Source organism: Pelophylax lessonae, assembly GCF_965119305.1.
Source record: "Pelophylax lessonae genome assembly, chromosome: 4".
Taxonomy (NCBI): domain Eukaryota; kingdom Metazoa; phylum Chordata; class Amphibia; order Anura; family Ranidae; genus Pelophylax; species Pelophylax lessonae.
The window spans coordinates 632,336,437-632,355,709 of record NC_138771.1 but is presented as its reverse complement, the minus strand read 5'-3'; the positions used below and the strand labels follow the sequence as shown (position 1 = coordinate 632,355,709).

At 41.0% G+C, this 19,273-nt stretch overlaps 1 protein-coding gene across 1 annotated transcript; it reads right to left on the bottom strand.

Moving 5' to 3' along the window:
* Window positions 1–7,239: 7,239 nt before the first annotated feature.
* LOC309552866 (vomeronasal type-2 receptor 26-like) lies at window positions 7,240–16,501 on the bottom strand (the record flags this gene model as incomplete). The annotated part of the gene is made up of 3 exons (XM_082253777.1): window positions 7,240–8,150; window positions 12,595–12,718; window positions 16,301–16,501. 3 exons carry the CDS (start codon window positions 16,499–16,501, stop codon window positions 7,240–7,242), a joined length of 1,236 nt encoding a protein of 411 aa, XP_082109903.1.
* Window positions 16,502–19,273: the final 2,772 nt, after the last annotated feature.

The following is a 19,273-nucleotide window of genomic DNA, read 5'->3' as shown; positions in this document are numbered from 1 at the left end:
TTTGCCGGCACCCGGCGATCATTCCGGAGAGAGGCAGAACAGTGGTCTGCCTATGTAAGCAAGGCAGATCGCTGTTCTGTCAGAGGGAAAGATGAAGAGCCTGTGTTTCTGCTAAGCAGGAACACGGATCTCTGTCTTCCCACAGTCAAATTCTTCTCCCCCCCCCCCCCAAAGTTAGCAAGCAGTCCCAGGGAACACATTTAACTCTTTGATCACCCCTGATGTTAACCCCTTCCCTGCCAATGTCATTAGTACAGTTACAATGCATTTTGTTAGCACTGATCACTGTATTGGTGTCACTGGTTCCACAAAAGTGTCTTTTAGGGGTTTATTTACTAAAGCTAAAGATGGCAAAATTAGTCAAATTTCTGCATAAAAAACAATTAGGTTCTAACCTCAGCCTGTTCAATTAAGCTTTGGCTATAAAACATGGAAGCTGATTGGTTTCTTTGCAGAATTGTGCCTAATTTTACACTCCTTAAGCTGGATACACACTATACAACTTTTGTTGTCAGATTTCCTTTAGATTTACCTTCAACTATGTAGTGCAAGGGCCACCCTGATTGCATATAAATTGAAAGTGTTTAGGTCTGACCTCATATTATATGGTTTTGGTAAATCTGAAGGAAAAAATCTAAAGAAAGTTGTATAGTGTGTATGGCCCATTAGTTTTAGTAAATAAACCCCTTAGTGTCAGATTTGTCCGTTTTGTCCGCTGCAATGTCGCAGTCCCGGTAAAAATCGCTGATTGCCGCCATTACTAGTAAAAAATAAATAAATAAAAATTCAATAAATCTATCCCATAGTTAGTAGACGCAATAACATTTGCGCAAACCAATCAATATACACTTATTGGGATTTTTTTTTTACCAGAAATATGTAGCAGAATACATATTGACCTAAAGTGATGAATAAATTCGATTTTTTTACATTTTTGGGGGGGAATGTTTTATAGCAGAAAGTAAAAAACACATATTTTTTTATTAAATTGTCAGTCCTTTTTGTTTATGGCGCAAAAAATAAAAACCAAAGAGGTGATCAAATACCTCCTAAAGAAAGCTCTATTTGTGAGGAAAAAAAGGACATCAATTTTATTTAGGTGCAGCGTCACATGACCACGCAATTTCAGTTTCAAGTAGCGCAGTGCCGTATCGCAAAAATGGCCTGGTCATGAAGGGGGGGTGAACCTTCCGGGGTTGAAGTGGTTAAGTTCTACGTTTGAATGAAAGCAGTGGTTAGGGTCTCCAGTATGCTGCCAGAACAGAGCAGCTTCTTATAGTTCTAAAGCACTTTTAATGCCTAAAAAATATTATTTACTATTTATGCAGGCTGACTGAATAGCAGTATTAAAAAACACCAGCAATAATGAATAATTGCCCTGACTTCAATAAATCATTGCAAAGTAACATGCAAACTACATACCTCATTGTGATCTCTATTAGATGGATTTTTAATTGGATGGACATTGCAAATCAATCTTTCTCTTGAATATATATATATACATATTGACGTACAGTATTCCCAACTGATATATTAATAGAAGTATACCACAGGGAACAGAGAAACCTTGCCTATAATCCCCCTAGTAGTTTATGGCGGATGTGCTAATTAATTTTTCTTGATGGAATGGGTTAATTCTAGCAAGCCGCTGCTGGACAGCTCCAGTGGGCTTTCTGTTCCTAGAGAATGGAATAATTCTTCCCAATTATCTGCAACAACACACCTGATTTCAGCCTAAGGATTATGTAATCACGTGGATCATTGTCATAACTGCCTGCAGCACATCTGTGTTGGAAATATATAATAAATATATTGTAGAATGTATCAATAATTAGAGATTATTCATAGTCATGAAAAATAATGCATAGATATATATTTTTAGGAGGGGTAGATACACTATATTACCAAAAGTATTGGGACACCTGCCTTTACACACACACATGGACTTTAATGGCATCCCAGTCTTAGTCCGTAGGGTTCAATATTGAGTTGGCCCACCCTTTGCAGCTATAACAGCTTCAACTCTTCTGGGAAGGCTGTCCACAAGGTTTAGGAGTGTGTCTATAGGAATGTTTGACTATTCTTACAGAAGCACATTTGTGAGATAAGGCACTGATGATGGAGGAGAAGACCTGTCTCCCAGTCTGTGCTCTAATTCATCCCAAAGGTGTTCTATCGGGGTGCAGGCCAGTCAGGTTCCTCTATCCAAAACTCACTCATCCATGTCTTTCTGGACCTTGCTTTGTGCACTGGTGCGCAGTCATGTTGGAACAGGAAGGAGCCATCCCCAAAGTGTTCCCACAAAGTTGGGAGCATGAAATTGTACAAAATGTCTTGGTATGCTGACGTCTTAAGAGTTCCCTTCACTGGAACTAAGGGGCCAAGCCTAACCCCTGAAAAACAACTCCACACCATAATCCCCTCCTCCACCAAATGATTTGGACCAATGCTCAAAGCAAGGCCCATAAAGACATGGATGAGCGAGTTTGGGGTGGAGGAACTTGACTGGCTTGCACAGAGTCCTGACCTCAACCCAATAGAACACCTTTGGGATGAATTCGAGCGGAGACTGCGAGCCAGGGCTTCTCGTCCACATCAGTGCCTGGCCTCACAAATAGGCTTCTAAAATGAATGGTCAAACATTCCCATAGACACACTCCTAAACTTTGTGGACAGCCTTCCCAGAAGAGTTGAAGCTGTTAAAGTTGCAAAGGGTGGGCCAACTCAATATTGAACTTAGACTAAGACTGGGATCTTAAAGTTCATGTGTGTGAAAAGGCAGGCGTCCCAATACTTTTGGTAATAAAGTGTAGATAGGGTTGGTGAATCTTGGTCAAAGTTCAGCGATCCCAAATATAGTGGTGAATCCCATTGATGTCTATAGGAGGCAATTTTGTTTTGTTAAATGTTGCCCATTCTTAGGATGTGTAGGCAAACTACTCTAAAAAGGCATGGGGAGCTGGGTACTGCAATTAGGGACAAGTACTAATGTAAAAAACAATATTGTATGGCAGGAAGAGTTTCTTTTCACGCAGCTTTAAGGACAACATGTAAAATCCATGCATCCTGTTTAAATACCATGCATGGGGATACCCTAAAGATTTACATTGTGTTAGGGAACAATGCAGACTCAGCAACATCATACACTAGCAAATTCTTCTCCATTCCCAGTAGACGACTCCTAAGTGGAAAAACGCATCGGGGGGGGGGGGGGGGGGCTAGCTGCGTCACCATATGTCACGGACCGTTCTGCAGGAGGCCGTGATTATTTTATTTTGAGTTATTTCACAAGTGCCTGATTCCATTTACTTGATGTAAGTAGTTGCCTTCTTTTTTAATAAAATATATCGAAGGTAATACACTATGGCACTTTTCCACTGCAAGTACCGGCTCGGCTCTACTCGGCCCTGCTTGGCCCGGTTTGCTTTTCCACTGCTGGTACCGCATGGTACGGTGTTGGAACGGTTCGGTACGGTACGGTATGGTTTGCTTTTCCACAAAAGTAGTACTAAAGGTAAGTGGGTGGGATAACAACGGGGTGGGTGGGATTCTCTGACCAATCAGTGGCTAGTAGTGACTGCATGCAAAGGCATGCAAAGGATTGTGTGGGATATGGTACCAGTTACCAGTTGGAACCACAATCGAGTAGGTACTGTTTTTTCAGAGCCGTACCGTGCCGTACCGTTCGGTTCCATGCAGTGGAAAAGCGCCACCGTACCGTACCGAACCGTTCCTACACCATACCATGCGGTACCAGCAGAGGAAAAGCACAAAAGCGAGCCGAACCGTTCGGTTCCATGCAGTGGAAAAGCGCCATATTTGTCCCCTTTCCTGTTCCTGTTTTTATATTGGGTACTTTCTCCATGGAAATTGCATCTTGAGATATTGGAACCACATCACTGTGAAGTGGACCAGCTTCCAAGATTCCCAGTTGGATCTCCTGTTTTGTTTTCCAGCAGTCCAAGCTCATATCTCCCTGATTTTTGGTAAGAATCCACCTTTACCACCGAGTGTTACGACTGTACCACACTGTCAACTATCTATTGTTTCTATACACTTCAGTACCGATACGCCTTATGGGAGATAAGTGTATCTCTTTTTCATTATCACATTGATATTTTACTTATTTGCATTGTTAGCGCACTATTTATTTTATTTGTTTATTCTTCATTATTTATACTTGTCTAGTGCTTTTTTCCCCCTTTTTTTTACATTTTTGTTTTGCGCACCTTTCACCTTTAGGCCCCGTTCACACTGGGGCGATCCGACTTCCCGGGGCGACCTCACATGTCGCGGCGCGCTGCTCGCACCGCAACCTCGGAGCGGCCGGCACAGACTTCATAACATTGAAGTCAATGCAGATCGCTCCAGGTCGTCCCAAAGAAGCTCCGGACCCTTTTTCTAAGTCGGAGCGACTTGTGTCGCTCCTATTAGAACGGGTCCACAGCTTCTCTATGCCAGGCGACCTATGGCGACCTGTCAGGCGACCAGGTCGCCTGACAGGTCGCCCCAGTGTGAACGGGGGCTCACCATTATTAATAAAACATTTTTTGAAGCGCGCTCATCCCTCCATGCTCACGTGCAGAAGCGCACGCATATGTAAGTCACAAACTCATATGTAAACAGTGTTTGCATAACACATGTGAGGTATCGCTACGATCCTTAGAGCGAGAGCAATAATTCTAGTGCTAGACCTCCTCTGTAACTCTAAACAGGTAACCTGTAAATATTTTTAAAGCATCGTCTATTGGGATTTTAAGCACCTCACTTTGTCGCCATTTCACGAGCACAATTTTAAAACATGACGTTTTAGGGAATCTATTTACTCAATGTAGCATCATGGTTCATATTTTACAAAAAAAAAAATGGGGTATACATTGTGTTTTGTTTTTTTGGGGTTATAAGTAATTTTTTTTTAGCAAAAAATACTGATTTAACCACTTAAGCCCCGGAAGATTTTACCCCCTTCCTGACCAGGGTTTTTTTTTGCAATTTTTTTACTGCGTGACTTTAATGGACAATTGCGCGGTCGTATGACGCTGTACCTAAACTAATTTGATGTCCTTTTTTTCCCACAAACAGAGCTTTCTTTTGGTGGTATTTAATCACCTGTGCGATTTTTACTTTTTGCGCTATAAACAAAAAAAGAGCGTAAATTTTGCAAAAACAACAATATTTTTCTCATTTTTTTGTATGAAATTCCCCAAAAAAAAAAATGTAAAAATCTAAATTTTTTTACATTTTTGGCCAATTTGTTTTCTGCTACATATGTTTGGTAAAAAAAATTGCAAAAAGCGTATTTTGATTGGTTTGCGCAAAAGTTATTGCGTTTATTAACTAAGGGAAAGATTTCTATCATTTTTGGTGTTTTTTTTTAACGCGTAATGGCGGCGATCTGTGATTTTTTTTGCGGTACTGCGACATTGCGGCGGACAGATCGGACCCTTGACTGACATTTTTGACACTTTTGGGGTTACCAGTGACATTACTGCGGTAATCAGTGCTATACATATGCACTGTTACTGCAAAATGACACTGGTAGTGAAGGGGTTAACTTTATTTGAGAGGGAGGGGTGGTGTGTGTTCCTAGGGGTGTGATTCTTACTGTGATTGGCTGTGGCTTGAAGTGTAGGAACAATTATCAACGGTCCTACATAGTAGAACCGTACGATCACTGTTTCTACACAGGGGAGAATGACAGGCGGCTTGTTTACATCAGCCGCCTGCCTTTCTCCCTCTGCACCGACGATAGGCGAGTGACCGGCGGACATCAGGTTCGCCGGTCACACGCACGGACTTGCTGGGGAACGAGCCGGGGCAGGAGTGCGCCTCCGCGGGCATGCGCTCGCCAGCTATTGGCTCTGAAGCAAGTGACAGGCTAGTGACGTACCGGTACGTATATCGTCGTGCGGCGGTCGGCAACCAGTTAAATATTTAAACAAAAAGTACCAGAAAAGACCTAGTCTTCAATAATAAAGCTGTTCATTACTGGTTCGGATAAAAATTAACTTGGAATAAAGGGAAGGGGCAGAAATGGATAGATAGATAGATAGATAGATAGATAGATAGATAGATAGATAGATAGATAGATAGATAGATAGATAGATAGATAGATAGATAGATAGATAGATAGATAGATAGATAGATAGATAGATAGATAGATAGATAGATAGATAGATAGATAGACAGACAGACAGACAGACAGACAGACAGACAGACAGACAGACAGAATCAATAATGCACAAACCATGTTGCTGATTTTTTTTTTATTTATATGGCAATAAATTAATTTTAACACTGATATTTTATGATTTTTTTTAAAACATATTTACAATAAAGCTGGCCAGCACATTGCTATGAACTGAAGCAAAAGGACATTAAGCAAATGATTTTGTTCTTGGGTTGGGGCTGCATTAATCAATGTAGTGAACAAAAAAGGGGCGCCCGCCGAAGGTCCGGGTGGTGGGTGGAGCCGATGGCGTAACAGCGTGTGACGTCGACACGTTTCGCGTGACGCAGCACGCTTCTTCAGGACGTTGCTGGTGTGTTTGTGGGGTGGAGGGTGGAGCCTCTTATAGGCGACATCAGCGTGACTAGGACCCCTTCTTGTATGGTTTTATCTAGATGTCTATGAGCATATTTAATTTCTGTTTTTGATATTTTATCTGTCTTTTTGCCTCAATAAAGTACCATTTTTTTATTCACATTTCACCCTTGTTTGAGCCATATATGCAACTTCTTTTCCCCTTTTTGTTCACTTTACTGCTCCAGTTGCTTGGCTCACCGGTAATACACCGTTGGGTAACTAAATGTTGAATTCTAATCCATGCCTGTCACATCCTCATGCCCTTGGATTTTTAGGGGCATTGAGTGGATTTCCTGGTGTTCCTTTTCTCCTCCCCCCATCCCTAGGTATCATTAATCAATGTAGCCCAATGATGTTGGTATAAATATATACAGTAATTATTTAGACCCTTGCTGCATTCCATATTTGTTAAAAATTCTTCTGCTGAATGGGCAACTGTACTGTAATGTGTGTCCATCTTATCCCAGATATACTGTTCTTCATGTCAATCCATCTGCATACCCATCTGGCACTCACAGTAAGAAAAAAAAAAAAACAGTAATATGTTATAAAAAAGGGAATTTTAAAAAAGGATTGCACACATAAATTGTTCAGGGTGTCAGAAAAATACAATGCATTCGCCTACAACCAATATAAATAATGTGGCATTCATATTATTTGATTGTTAGTTTTTTTCCTAGGAGATGTTTTCGTGAGTTCATGCTCGGATGGAACAAAATGATGTAACATTTTGGAACAAACATAAAGCAGAGCATGGCCCAACTGGAGGACAGGATGGCGAAGATCTCCATGGCTACGGTATATTTGCCACTGGTGCTGAGTGATGCTGGGATATAAGAGATCCAGACACTGAGGAAGGCAAGCATGCTGAAGGTTATATATTTGGCCTCATTGAAGCTTGCTGGGAGTTGCCTAGCCAAAAAGGCAACCACAAAGCTGGCCAGAGCAAGTAGACTTAGATACCCAATGGTGCACCAAAAGGCAATGAGTGATCCTTCATTACATTCAGCAATGAGAACTTCAGCTTTGGTATTCAGATTATAAATTGGGAACGGAGGTAACAGAGATAGCCAAACAACAGCTATCACCAACTGAAGAAAGGTTGCTAAGCCTATCACTGTGTAGGAAAATTCAGGGGTGGCCCACTTCTTTATATCACTGTTAGGCTTTGTGGCCTTAAAGGCAGTCATGACCATGAGAGTTTTGGCCAGGATACATGAGACACAAAAAGCAAAAACCAATCCAAAGGTTGCTTGGCGTAGGAGACATTTTTCCCAAGTGGGGTAACCAATAAAGGCCAGTGAAGAAAGAAAGCAGAGTGACATGGAGATCAGGAGAAGGCAACTAACAGTGTAATTGTTGGCTCGGACTATGGGAGTCGTTTTGTGATGAACCAAAATTCCAAGAATAGCGATGGGGATCATGGAAGAGGTAATGCCTGTAGACAATAAAATGACTCCCAAAGTCTCATCATAAGAGAGGTACTCAGTCAGCTTTGGCATACATCTGTCTTTCTGTTGACTTGGCCACTGATCCCATGGACATTTGAAACACTCAACAAACTCTGAAAGAAATAACAAATATAATTATTGGAATACAATGGTACAAAAGAAGACAATGTTGTGTGGATGGAGGAATCTAAAGGCCGAAAAAAAAAAAAAAAACGAACCATCTATGGCCAGCTTTAGGTCAGAAGTTTTACTGTGAGTATGTGATAAAATCCCTCTAGTACCTCACATGATATATATGGTATGTAAGCTACTTGGATTTGAGCATAGATATTTCTCCACTTCTATTGTATACTGCAAGGCAGTGACCAGACTGGGCCTGTAGGTCTCTCTAAACTTTGTCAGATCACCCAACTTTGATGTTATATGTCTCATATGCTACAAGAAAATATGGTATTCTGTAAAGTAGAACAAGGACTGGCCAGAAAGGGTTCACTTTAACTAAGTAAGGACCGTAAGGTTTTACCCTCTTAACCACGTAAGCCCCGGAAGATTTTACCCCCTTCCTGACCAGGGCCTATTTTGCGATTCGGCACTGCGTGACTTTAACGGACAAACGCTGTACCTAAACGAATTTGACGTCCTTTTTTTCTCACAAATAGAGCTTTCTTTTGGTGGTATTTGATCACCTGTGCGATTTTTTGATCATGCGCTATAAACAAAAAAAGAGCGACAATTTTGCAAAAATAACAATATTTTTCAAATTTTTTTATATGAAATTCCCCCCCCCCAAAAAATGTAAAAATCAAAATTTTTTAACATTTTTGGCCAATTTGTTTTCTGCTATATATGCTTGGTAAAAAAATCACAATAAGCGTATTTTGATTGGTTTGCGCAAAAGTTATTGCGTTTACTATCTAAGTGAAAGACATTTTTGTTGTTTTTTTTTAACGAGTAATGGTGGCAATCTGCGATTTTTTTTGTGGGACTGCGACATTGCAGCAGACAGATCGGACCCTTGACTGACATTTTTTACACTTTTGGGGGTACCAGTGACATTACTACAGTAATCAGTGCTATAAATATTCACTGTTACTGTACAAATGACACTGGCAGGGAAGGGTTTAACCCAGAGGTGATCAAAGGGTTAAGTGTGTCCGTAGAGGGTGCTTTCTAACTGTGTGGGGGATTGACTCACTGGATGAACACAGACATCCGTGTTCCTAAATAGGAGGTACACAGGATCCCTGTGTTCACCTCGGACAGAACAGCGGTCCACCTTGTTTACATCAGCAGACTGCCGCTCTGTCTTTATGGGGAGCGATCACGGGTGGCCAGCGGACATAGCATCCACCAGACACCCTGATTGGCTCCCCCTCTGGCCATTCAGCGTGTGTGTGTCCCTCTGGCGGCGCGTGCAAGCCCCCATTATCTGTTACACGAAGCAATGTACAGGTACGTTGTTTCGCAGAATAGAGCTGACCTGCCGCACTAAAACTACGATGGCGGCTGGCCGACAAGTGGTTAAGGCAGTTTGCCAGCTTAAAAATGTATTTGCAAAATATGCAATATGCAGGAAAATTATAGCTTGGATTAGGGCTAAGCCTGGGCCATGGGTTTTGGGTCAGGGTTCATTAGAGTTCAGGGCTGAATGACCATCATCCATTTGGCTCTCTGGTGCCTTTACCTGGTTCTAGAATATTGAAGAATGGTAGTGGGTGGAAGCTAGGAGGGCTTTTCTGCCTATTTAGGGGCCCTTAGCCAATCCCCAGGAGTTGGGCCTGGCAGGAGGGGACTAAGCGAGCCCCTAAATAGACATGAGCCATGCCAGCAGGGAAGTGGGGTGAAAGATGGAAATGAATTGCTGAGGCAGACTCTTGGTGACCCTCTTGGGACCCCCGCCATGGAGGGGTTTTACCCTGGGTCGGGGCTCCCATTGCTGGCCTGGAAGAATCCTACCACAGAAGAAGTTGGAGGAGGCTTTCCTGAGAGGCATCTGGAGCAAGGAAGGACAGAGCAGGTATATCAGCATGGTGCAGAGATAGGCAAGGGGAGAGACTGCCACATGCAGCAGGTCTCTTTTGAAGACGGCTGTGTGCTACGTCTTCATCAAACCTTGTCCTTGGAAATCTCCAGTGTGTCAGTCGGGTGGACTGGGAAGAAGAAGCAGCCAGGTGGGCTGGTGAAGAGGCAACCAGGCAAGCTAGAATTTCCTCCAAGAAGTAGAGCTGGGACCAGTGTCCACAGGGGAGTTGGAGGTTTTCTAGGATGCAGTTTACTCCACATATGCTACTTTTCTAAGGGACTGAGTGTATACCTAGCCTGTAAGTGGCTTTTGCTGAGCTAACAGGAAACTGTAAGTTTCCAAAAGAATAAATCAATAGGAGTTCTGCAGAGAAAGTCAAGCGGAGCTGTACAGAGGATTAAGTAAAGCTGCGCAGGAGGATCAAGTGGAGCTTTATATAGAGAGGAAGTTGTCCCTGATTTGTTTTGTTACTATCAAGCTGGGCATCCCATGAATCCTAACCCAATCCAAGTTATTATTCCCTCAACAAAACAACAAAAACAAAGCTCAAGGACTGCTTTCTGTATCTGGCTTAAAGCAGAAAAATGCTAGGTGACTGGCTGTGCAGCAGTGGGGAATGTTTTTTTACCTGCAGCCCCAACAGGGAAAGTGCTACATATATGGGTTAATTCAGAATTTTAAAAATATTATGTTTACCCCCATAAGTACGCTATCCAATTAAAACTCAAAGTCACTAGTCAACTAAATAATAAAAATGTAATATACTGTACAGTATCTCACAAAAGTAAGTGCACCACTCACATTTTTGTAAATATTTTATTTTATCTTTTCATGTGACAACACTGAAGAAATGACACATTTCTACAATGTAAAGTAGTGAGTGTACAACTTGTATAACAATGTAGATTTGCTGTCCCCTCAAAATAACTCAACACACAGCCATTAATGTCTGAACCACTGGCAACAAAAGTGAGTACACCCCTAAGTGAAAATGTCCAAATTGGGCCAAAAGTGTCAATATTTTGTGTGGCCACCATTATTTTTCCAGCACTACCTTAACCCTCTTGGGCATGGAGTTCACCAGAGCTTCACAGGTTGCCACTGGAGTCCTCTTCCACTCCTCCATGATGACATCACGGAGCTGGTGGATGTTAGAGACCTTGCGCTTCTCCACCTTCTGTTTAAAGATGCCCCCACAGATGCTTAATAGGGTTTAGGTCTGGAAACATGCTTAGCCTGTCCATCACCTTTACCATCAGCTTCTTTAGCAAGGCAGTGGTCGCTTGGAGGTGTGGTTGGGGTTGTTATCATGTTGGAATACTGCCCTGCGGCCCAGTCTCCGAAGGGAGGGGATCATGCTCTGCTTCAGTATGTCACAGTACATGTTGGCATTCATGGTTCCCTCAATGAACTGTAGCTCCCCAGTGCCGGCAGCACTCATGCAGCCCTAGACCATGACACTCCCACCACCATGTTTGACTGTAGACAAGACACACTTGTCTTTGTACTCCTCACCTGGTTGCCGTCACACACACTTTACACCATCTGAACCAAATAAGTTTATCTTGGTCTCATCAGACCACAGGACATGGTTCCAGTAATCCATGTCCTTAGTCTGCTTGTCTTCAGCAAACTGTTTGTGGGCTTTCTTGTGCATTATTTTTAGAAGAGGATTCCTTCTGGGATGACAGCCATGCAGACCAATTTGATGTAGTCTGCAGCAAATGGTCTGAGCACTGACAGGCTGACCGCCCCCTCCCCTTTAACCTCTGCAGCAATGTTGGCAGCACTCATACGTCTATTTCTCAAAGACAACCTCTGGATATGACGATGAGCAGGAGCACTCAACTTCTTTGGTCAACCATGGCGACGCCTGTTCTGAGTGGAACCTGTCCTATTAAACCCCTGTATGGTCTTGGCCACCGTGCTGCAGCTCGGTTTCAGGGTCTTGGCAATCTTCTTCTAGCCTAGGCCATCTTTATGTAGAGCAACAATTATTTTTTTTCAGATCCTCAGGGAGTTCTTTGCACCTGTCACATGTGAGTGCTACAAGCTACTGAAGCTGCATACCTCATATTGGGAGCCTGGAATGTGGAGAAAGGAGATCATTCATCATTACCCTGTGGGGGTTTACAAGCTATTTTAGACCAAGCTTAACTGCGAAGTCACATCTTTGAACTGCAGCTAAAGCCCCGTACACAGAATATCGTACAAAAAATATTGCTTTCGAATCAATCCTACGATAATCTAATCATTAGTACACATCTCTCGTCCAAAATTTTCCAAATCAACAAACACGAAAATTTTTCTCGTACAATACCAAATCGTACAATTTTTGTTTAATCAGTACAGTTTTCACCCGAAAATGCAATAAAAATTCATTACATCACTTCCGAATTTTTATTTTTATTCGGTCGTATGAGAATTTTCTCACTTTAGTAACCTATTCCTTTTCGATATGGAGACAAGTATCCCCAAACAAATTGACGATCATTCATCCCATAATCTCATCGTGTGTATTACGCTTTACTCACCACTTTGATTGGTGATCTCTCCCAGTGGACAGGGAATGCACTGGAAGCAGCAGTGGGGTTTCCCCATGATTGCTGCTTTTCTGAAGCCTGGAGGACAACTCTCACTACAGACAGATGTGGGAACCTATGAAACAATATATTTGTATATGTTATATAGAAATTAACTCATAACACATAAGTATGGAACTATGCATGCAGTCAGTATTATTTAGATGGGGTCAAATAGCTGTCTACTCTACTTTTTTCATTAATTTTTTGCTCTTTGCTATTGCTCTCAGCATTTTTTTGCTCTTCTTTTTTTCTGTTGCCATTTGCTAAATGTTTTTCAACTGTTTACAATACATGATTAGTACAACATTACAAGGGATGCACTTTTTTTTTTAAAATATATTCACAAAAAGTACACTGGGATGCACACATTTTTACAACTTAAAGTGGTTGTAAACTTCAGGCATGAAAAATGAACAAAATGAACAAAGTATATCTCTCTACAGCAGGGCTCTCCAAAATATGGCCCTCCAGCTGTTACAGAACTACAATTCCCATCTATCCTAGTCATGTCTGTGAATGTCAGAGTTTTGCAATGCCTCATGGGACATGTAGTCCAGCAACAGCTGGAGGGCCGTAGTTTGGAAATCTCTGCTCTATGGTGTGTACCTGTCTCAAGAGCACAAGTGTAATTTCTGTCTGCTGCTTTGTTCCTCTGCTATCAGCATGAATCACTTCTGACAAGTTTTCCTGACACCAAGAGAAAAATGGTGACACGGGAGGGATCTCCAGGTGATTGACAGCCCCAGCTTTGTTACTGTGTGCTTTGTAGAGGAGGTGTGCCCCTTCCCTTCAATCAGCTCTCAAAGCTCTCCTTACTGAGCTCTGCGGAGTGTAATTTCAACACTCTGCCCCCTTTCAGACAAGATTTATACATTCTGGACATTGATCAGATGTAGAGAACAGAAGATAGCAGATAAACAGGTACAACTTATGTAGGATTTATTTAGTCTCTGTGTATCACCTGAGGCCAGTCACTTTACTGGGTATAGGTAAGGGTTTGTAACCACTTTAAATCAACTAGAAATAGTGTGAAGATTGTGTGAGAAGAAATAATAAATAAACTCATATGATGCCACAAAATTACTTGTAATTAGGGATGAGCCAGGTTTAGTCCAAATCCAGTTTGGCAAAACCCACAAAAAAAGCTAGTTAGAAGGCAAAGGTAGATTGAATTTGGTAACTTTAACTATGTTATAGTAGTATAGTATACGATTATATGCTATAATAGCCGGCAGGCAGCTCTAGGTCCAATAATCTCTCCCTTCACATTATTCTGCATGTTATATTTTGTCCAATAGGGTAAGTACATACTCACTTCTTGTTTTGGTATTTTTTTGCTTTTTACCCTTAGAGGTTGTTCCTTTTAGGGCCCTTTTTTTTCTTAATTTTTTCCTCATAATAGTATACATAAGGAATGTATTGAACCTTATATGGATATGTTATGCTAACTATGATAATCTGACCTGTACCAATATTTAATGAAAATGTAGTGTTGTTTGTCATATATGTATTTTCCTTTGTAGACTTGCTTTTATTATTCTGTGGTTAGGCTCTTTCAATGTACTAAATACTGTGGGTACTGAAGAAGCGGACAACCCGTGAAACACGTCGACCTTCTCAAAAGTTTTAATACGTCTATTGTTGTAATGTACAATGCAGATAGCAACATATGTTTTTATATTCAATGAAATAAAAGACAACGTTTTTTAGACAATTACTTTTTCTATTCCTTTATAAGTTAAGTGAGTATAAAGGTATATTTAAAGTCCGAAAATCCAATCATCTTCCTCTGCCTTCTAACTACTGTACCAGGAATGATACTTCTATGTCACATGTATTAGTAGAGATATACTCCTTCCATGTAATTTACTCTTCTATTATTCACCCATGGGAAGCTGTAACATGATTGCTTCCCTGTTGACTCAATAAGCTGTGGGCGGGGCATTCTTTACCAAAAAGCTGCACTAATAAAAATGGGTGAGGATGCTTGTGACATCACTGGCCTAATATGGCCAATGACACTGACCAAATATGGCCATGTGGCCTATTTAGGTCATTGACACAATGAGCATCCCCTCCTCTTTGCGTAAATGCCACTGCAAGGGGAGACTTCTCCATCTGGAGCTGAGTCGGCCAGCCAGAATGTGATCATGTGACAACTTCCCTTGGGTTCTGCTGAACTAGGTTCTGCCCATGTTCAGATTGGAACCAGCTCATTCCTACTTGTAATGAAGCCTCTTTCTCTATTTAAAGTGGAATTAAACTCAAAAAGTGAGGATCTACTACAGGCATACCCCACTTTTAAGTACGCAATGGGACCGGAGCATGTATGGAAAACGAAAATGTACTTAAAGTGAAGCAATACCTTTTTTCACTTCTCAATGCATGTACTACATTCCAATAGTCATTTAGAGGCATAACTGATATAAATAATGCATTGATAACTAAAAGACATTACTGGCAGTAACTGGGACCTGGCTGGCGGTAACTTGGTCCTGGCTAGCGGTAACTCGGGCCTGGCTACTCCGGGGAGGAACCTGACCTCTTCACTCGCGGCCTCGCAACTCCAGGTGGCAACTGTGGAATGGCTGGCAGGCAACTCGCGGATGACTGGTGGTCAACTCCAAGCTGTCTGTGGGCTGACAACTAGTGACTGGCTGCTGTACTCCGGGCAGGAACCTGGCCTCTCGCAACTCCAGATGGCAGCTCCGTCTCTTCCTGGGTATACTGTGGCTGCGCGGCGCGGGAATGTCGGAATGTCCGTACTTGTGAGGCACTTTACGTACACTCTCGGGGTATGTCCGTACTCGCGAGTGTACTTAAAGTGAGTGTACGTAAAACAGGGTATGCCTGTATTGTATAGGAAACATCTAGAAATGGTAATTGTGCCTAAGCATACCCTAAAAAAATGTATCCCTTACCTTAAAATCATAGCACTGCACTTCCTATGCTGAGGCACACCTCTTCTGTAGCTTCATAGCTGTATGTCAGCAGGCTGAGATCAAGTAAGTCATTGCGGCCTCTGCCTACTAGTCTCACAGGATTTAGTAATGGCTCTACTGTGCTATTCACTGTTCTCCTTGCTGGAAAGAAAGTTGTACCTGAGAAATGGCAGTAAAAGGATCTCCTTGCTTCATCCTTTTCTTATCTGTGCTTTTTCCATCTCTCCAAAGCTTCTTGATCTTTACCCCACCAGTTATCAGATCATCAGGAGGCTCTTAACAAAGTGCTGACTACAGATGACCATATCAGTGTCAATGCTGGATCTGCCTACAGATTTGGCTACGTATTGGCCGATCTTAAGCAGATGTTATAACATATACATACCCCTCAGATTTAGCATGTACACTTTTTCTGTTCAACATTTTTCCAGTATGCCCAAAAGCTATGAAAATGGCATATGTAAAACAGCCTATTTTTTAAAGAATCTTAAAACTTTATTTAATTGTTTATTCTGTTTTCAAAAAAGTGGAAAGGGTTATCACCTTTTACTTTTCCCTCACTGGGGAGATTGTAACTTACTTGGTATAATGTATGAAGTTTCTAATTATTTCCAATTTAAAAAAATTGAGACATCTCCAAACTTCTTCTCTTGTAATTGTAATTGAACAAAATGTGTGTGTGCGTGTTTGTAATGCTCCTCACATTCCTATACCTTTTGACTGCTTCTTGTCCATCTCAGAGCACTTGAATTAATTCTTAGTGATGTTGTGTCATATTGTCCAACCAAGATGTGACTTATTAAATCCGGAAAGGTCAGCTGCCAGTTTATAATATCATACATGGGAGAAGGGTCTCCATTGTCATTGAAAAACATTTCATGCCCACTGCTTAATTTCACTCGAACGTTCTTCATGTAATGTAGGATCTGTTAAAATAAAGTAAGTTCCAATTAAAAACGTTTCCATTAATGATAGCAAGTATTGCAAAAATCAGACAAGTGGCATCCATCTGTATGGATGGGTATGGAACCAATAGATCAAAAATTTACCAACTTAATAATGGAGAGAGTGGCCCTTTCTTTTTATCTCAATTCTCTACCTCTCTTTCTTGTTCTTCATTTTCCTCCTTAGCTCCAAAATCCAAATGTTAATGGTTTTCTTTTTTGGATTCTCAGAAACTCTAATTATGAGCCAATAACCAGATGTTGTCAGTAGGTCCGGATCTCCTCTGTCCAACTGAGGAGATGCCGCAAAGACAGGGACAGCCTGCTGATGACGTCACTCTTTGGGCATGCACAGTTAGGTACGCATTTCGAGGAGATCCTGTCTTTTCTGGCTGACAAAGAGGATCCCCTTAAAATGTGTAACTAAGCTCCAAGAGTGACTTTATCAGTGGTCAAAGTCATTGCAGCCTCCCTCCAGTAGGACAGACAAGTTCTGGACCTTCTGACAGTGGCATCCGCCACCTTTTTCACCTCTCAGACTGTGTCATTGGAGGGTGATCCTTCTCCTTGGGGGGCTCCTTTCTAATGACATATATTTCATTCACCACCCAGCAAGTATTAACTACTACACTATGGAGGCTTTTGCACCTTCTCTTTTCCCCCCTGTGTCCACCGAATGCAAATTAATACAATTACATTTCCCCTTATAGATCAGTCCTGATAAAAGTTATACATCACATTGAACAGTCATGAAGTATAATGCCTGATCTACTGGAAAAACTAATATATCATTATTTCACATAACTGATGTAATGTAACATTATACGATGTTCTGTTGATAATTATTCATTATCAACACCAATAATTGTAACTGTTTAACAGGATGTAAATGTTATCTTCTGAGTTTATAGATACGTTTTACTCATTATTATATAGTTTGTGATGCTAAAATAAATCTTAATAAATCTTAAAATTAAGCACAGTTTTTGAAGTAAAATAATTCATGATTAAACATTTTGTGATCAGAGACCGTTGATGCCCTAACGCCCAGGCCCAATTTAGCAGGAAATAGGAAGGTTAATTTTTTTGTTTTGCTTTAATAAACCCCCATCTTGTTCTTTTTTTATTATATGCTGGCAAATGCACATAAATGAAAAACAAAAATTCTTTAATTTATTTATATTTTTTTTAATACTGCAATTCTATCTGAGAATTACAGTATTAAAAAGGTTTACACGGCCACCTTCAGTCTGTAGGGACATCTGTAATGCTGTCTACATTTTAAATGTAATTTAATGTTGTCAATGAAGCCTCCAACTTGCATGTGATAACTATGTTATAGCTGACTTTGCAATCACATGATCAGGTGCCACTCTTATTGCTCACAAATAGGCAGTAGGGACCAAAGCTATCAGTAACAGCTGGCATTAGGAACCCCTAGCTATGTAAAGTATTGATTGGTGGCTTTCAAAATGAGAATGTTTGTTAACTTATCCCATGAGGCACAGTGCTCAGGAAACGTTATATATAGATTATAGGTGGGTTTAAAAAACACTTTTTGTATTTGGCGTTTTATATGTTATTTTTCTCCTCCATATCATCATTGTCATCATTATCCATTCTCATCATTATTGTGCTTTTTACCTGCCATGGTTTAAAATTCCAGACCTCTGAGCAGCTTCTGTTAATAAAAGGACCATTTCCTGGAATACAGACATTTAGTTCATGCATAGCCTTGGCTACCACATAAACAGCAATGTAAAGGTTATAAACAATTCGAAAGCTAGCTATCTTTTTTAAATAAGTATGAAAATGTTCCACTTTATCTTCTTCTGTGCAGTTTCTTGAGGGTCTTTCATGAGGGAATGAAACATTTTCAAAGTTGAGAAAGGTACAACCAACACTTTCTTCCCAAAACATCCAATTCCAAGGCCATTCTGGAAGCTCTGAGGGGTTAACATGGTCAAGGTACTGTTGAAGTCCAGGAATATTTCCACTGTAGAAGGCAAAACCAATGGTTCCAGCAAGGAGCTTGGAATATTTTTCCGATGTTAACAATGATGATGTTGACCATGCTTCGCTAGCCACCCAAGTCTTCTCAGTTATGTTTTCTTTCAAAAGTTCATCCAGTAGTGTGAAAAAATTGACGTCGGTGGAGAAAACAACTATAGCTTGGGCAGTTGATTCTTTAATGACCTGAACTATTTGAGGAATGTTGTGATTAGGTTGATTAAGCTGAATGTACACTGTAAACTCAACACAGGCTCCAGAATTCAGAATTTCTTCTTTAATGACCTGAATGCCTTGTTGCCCATAGTCGTTAGCCACAGCCACCAAGCCAACCAATGTCCAACCAAAATTTAACACCAACTTGGCCAGTCCTTTAGATTGAAATGCATCACTTGGCACAGTTCTAAAGAAGGATGCAAACTGTGTTCTGTCACTCAGGAGGGAACTGGTTGAGAAGTGGCTTATCTGTAGAATACAATTATCGAATCAATAAAATATCTATAGTTCCAAAAACAAGCACATAAGCATGTTAAACCATTTGCTTCCTTGTTACGCTCTTGTATCATAAAAAGCTATACTCACAGGTTTGTGGCTATATCAAAACCTAATGAGTGAAATATGCTCTAGCTCAAGGGTCTTCAAACTATGGCCATGTAGCTGCTCAGGAACTACAATTCTCATCATGCCTAGTCATGTCTGTGAATGTCAGAGTTTTACAATGCCTCATGGGAT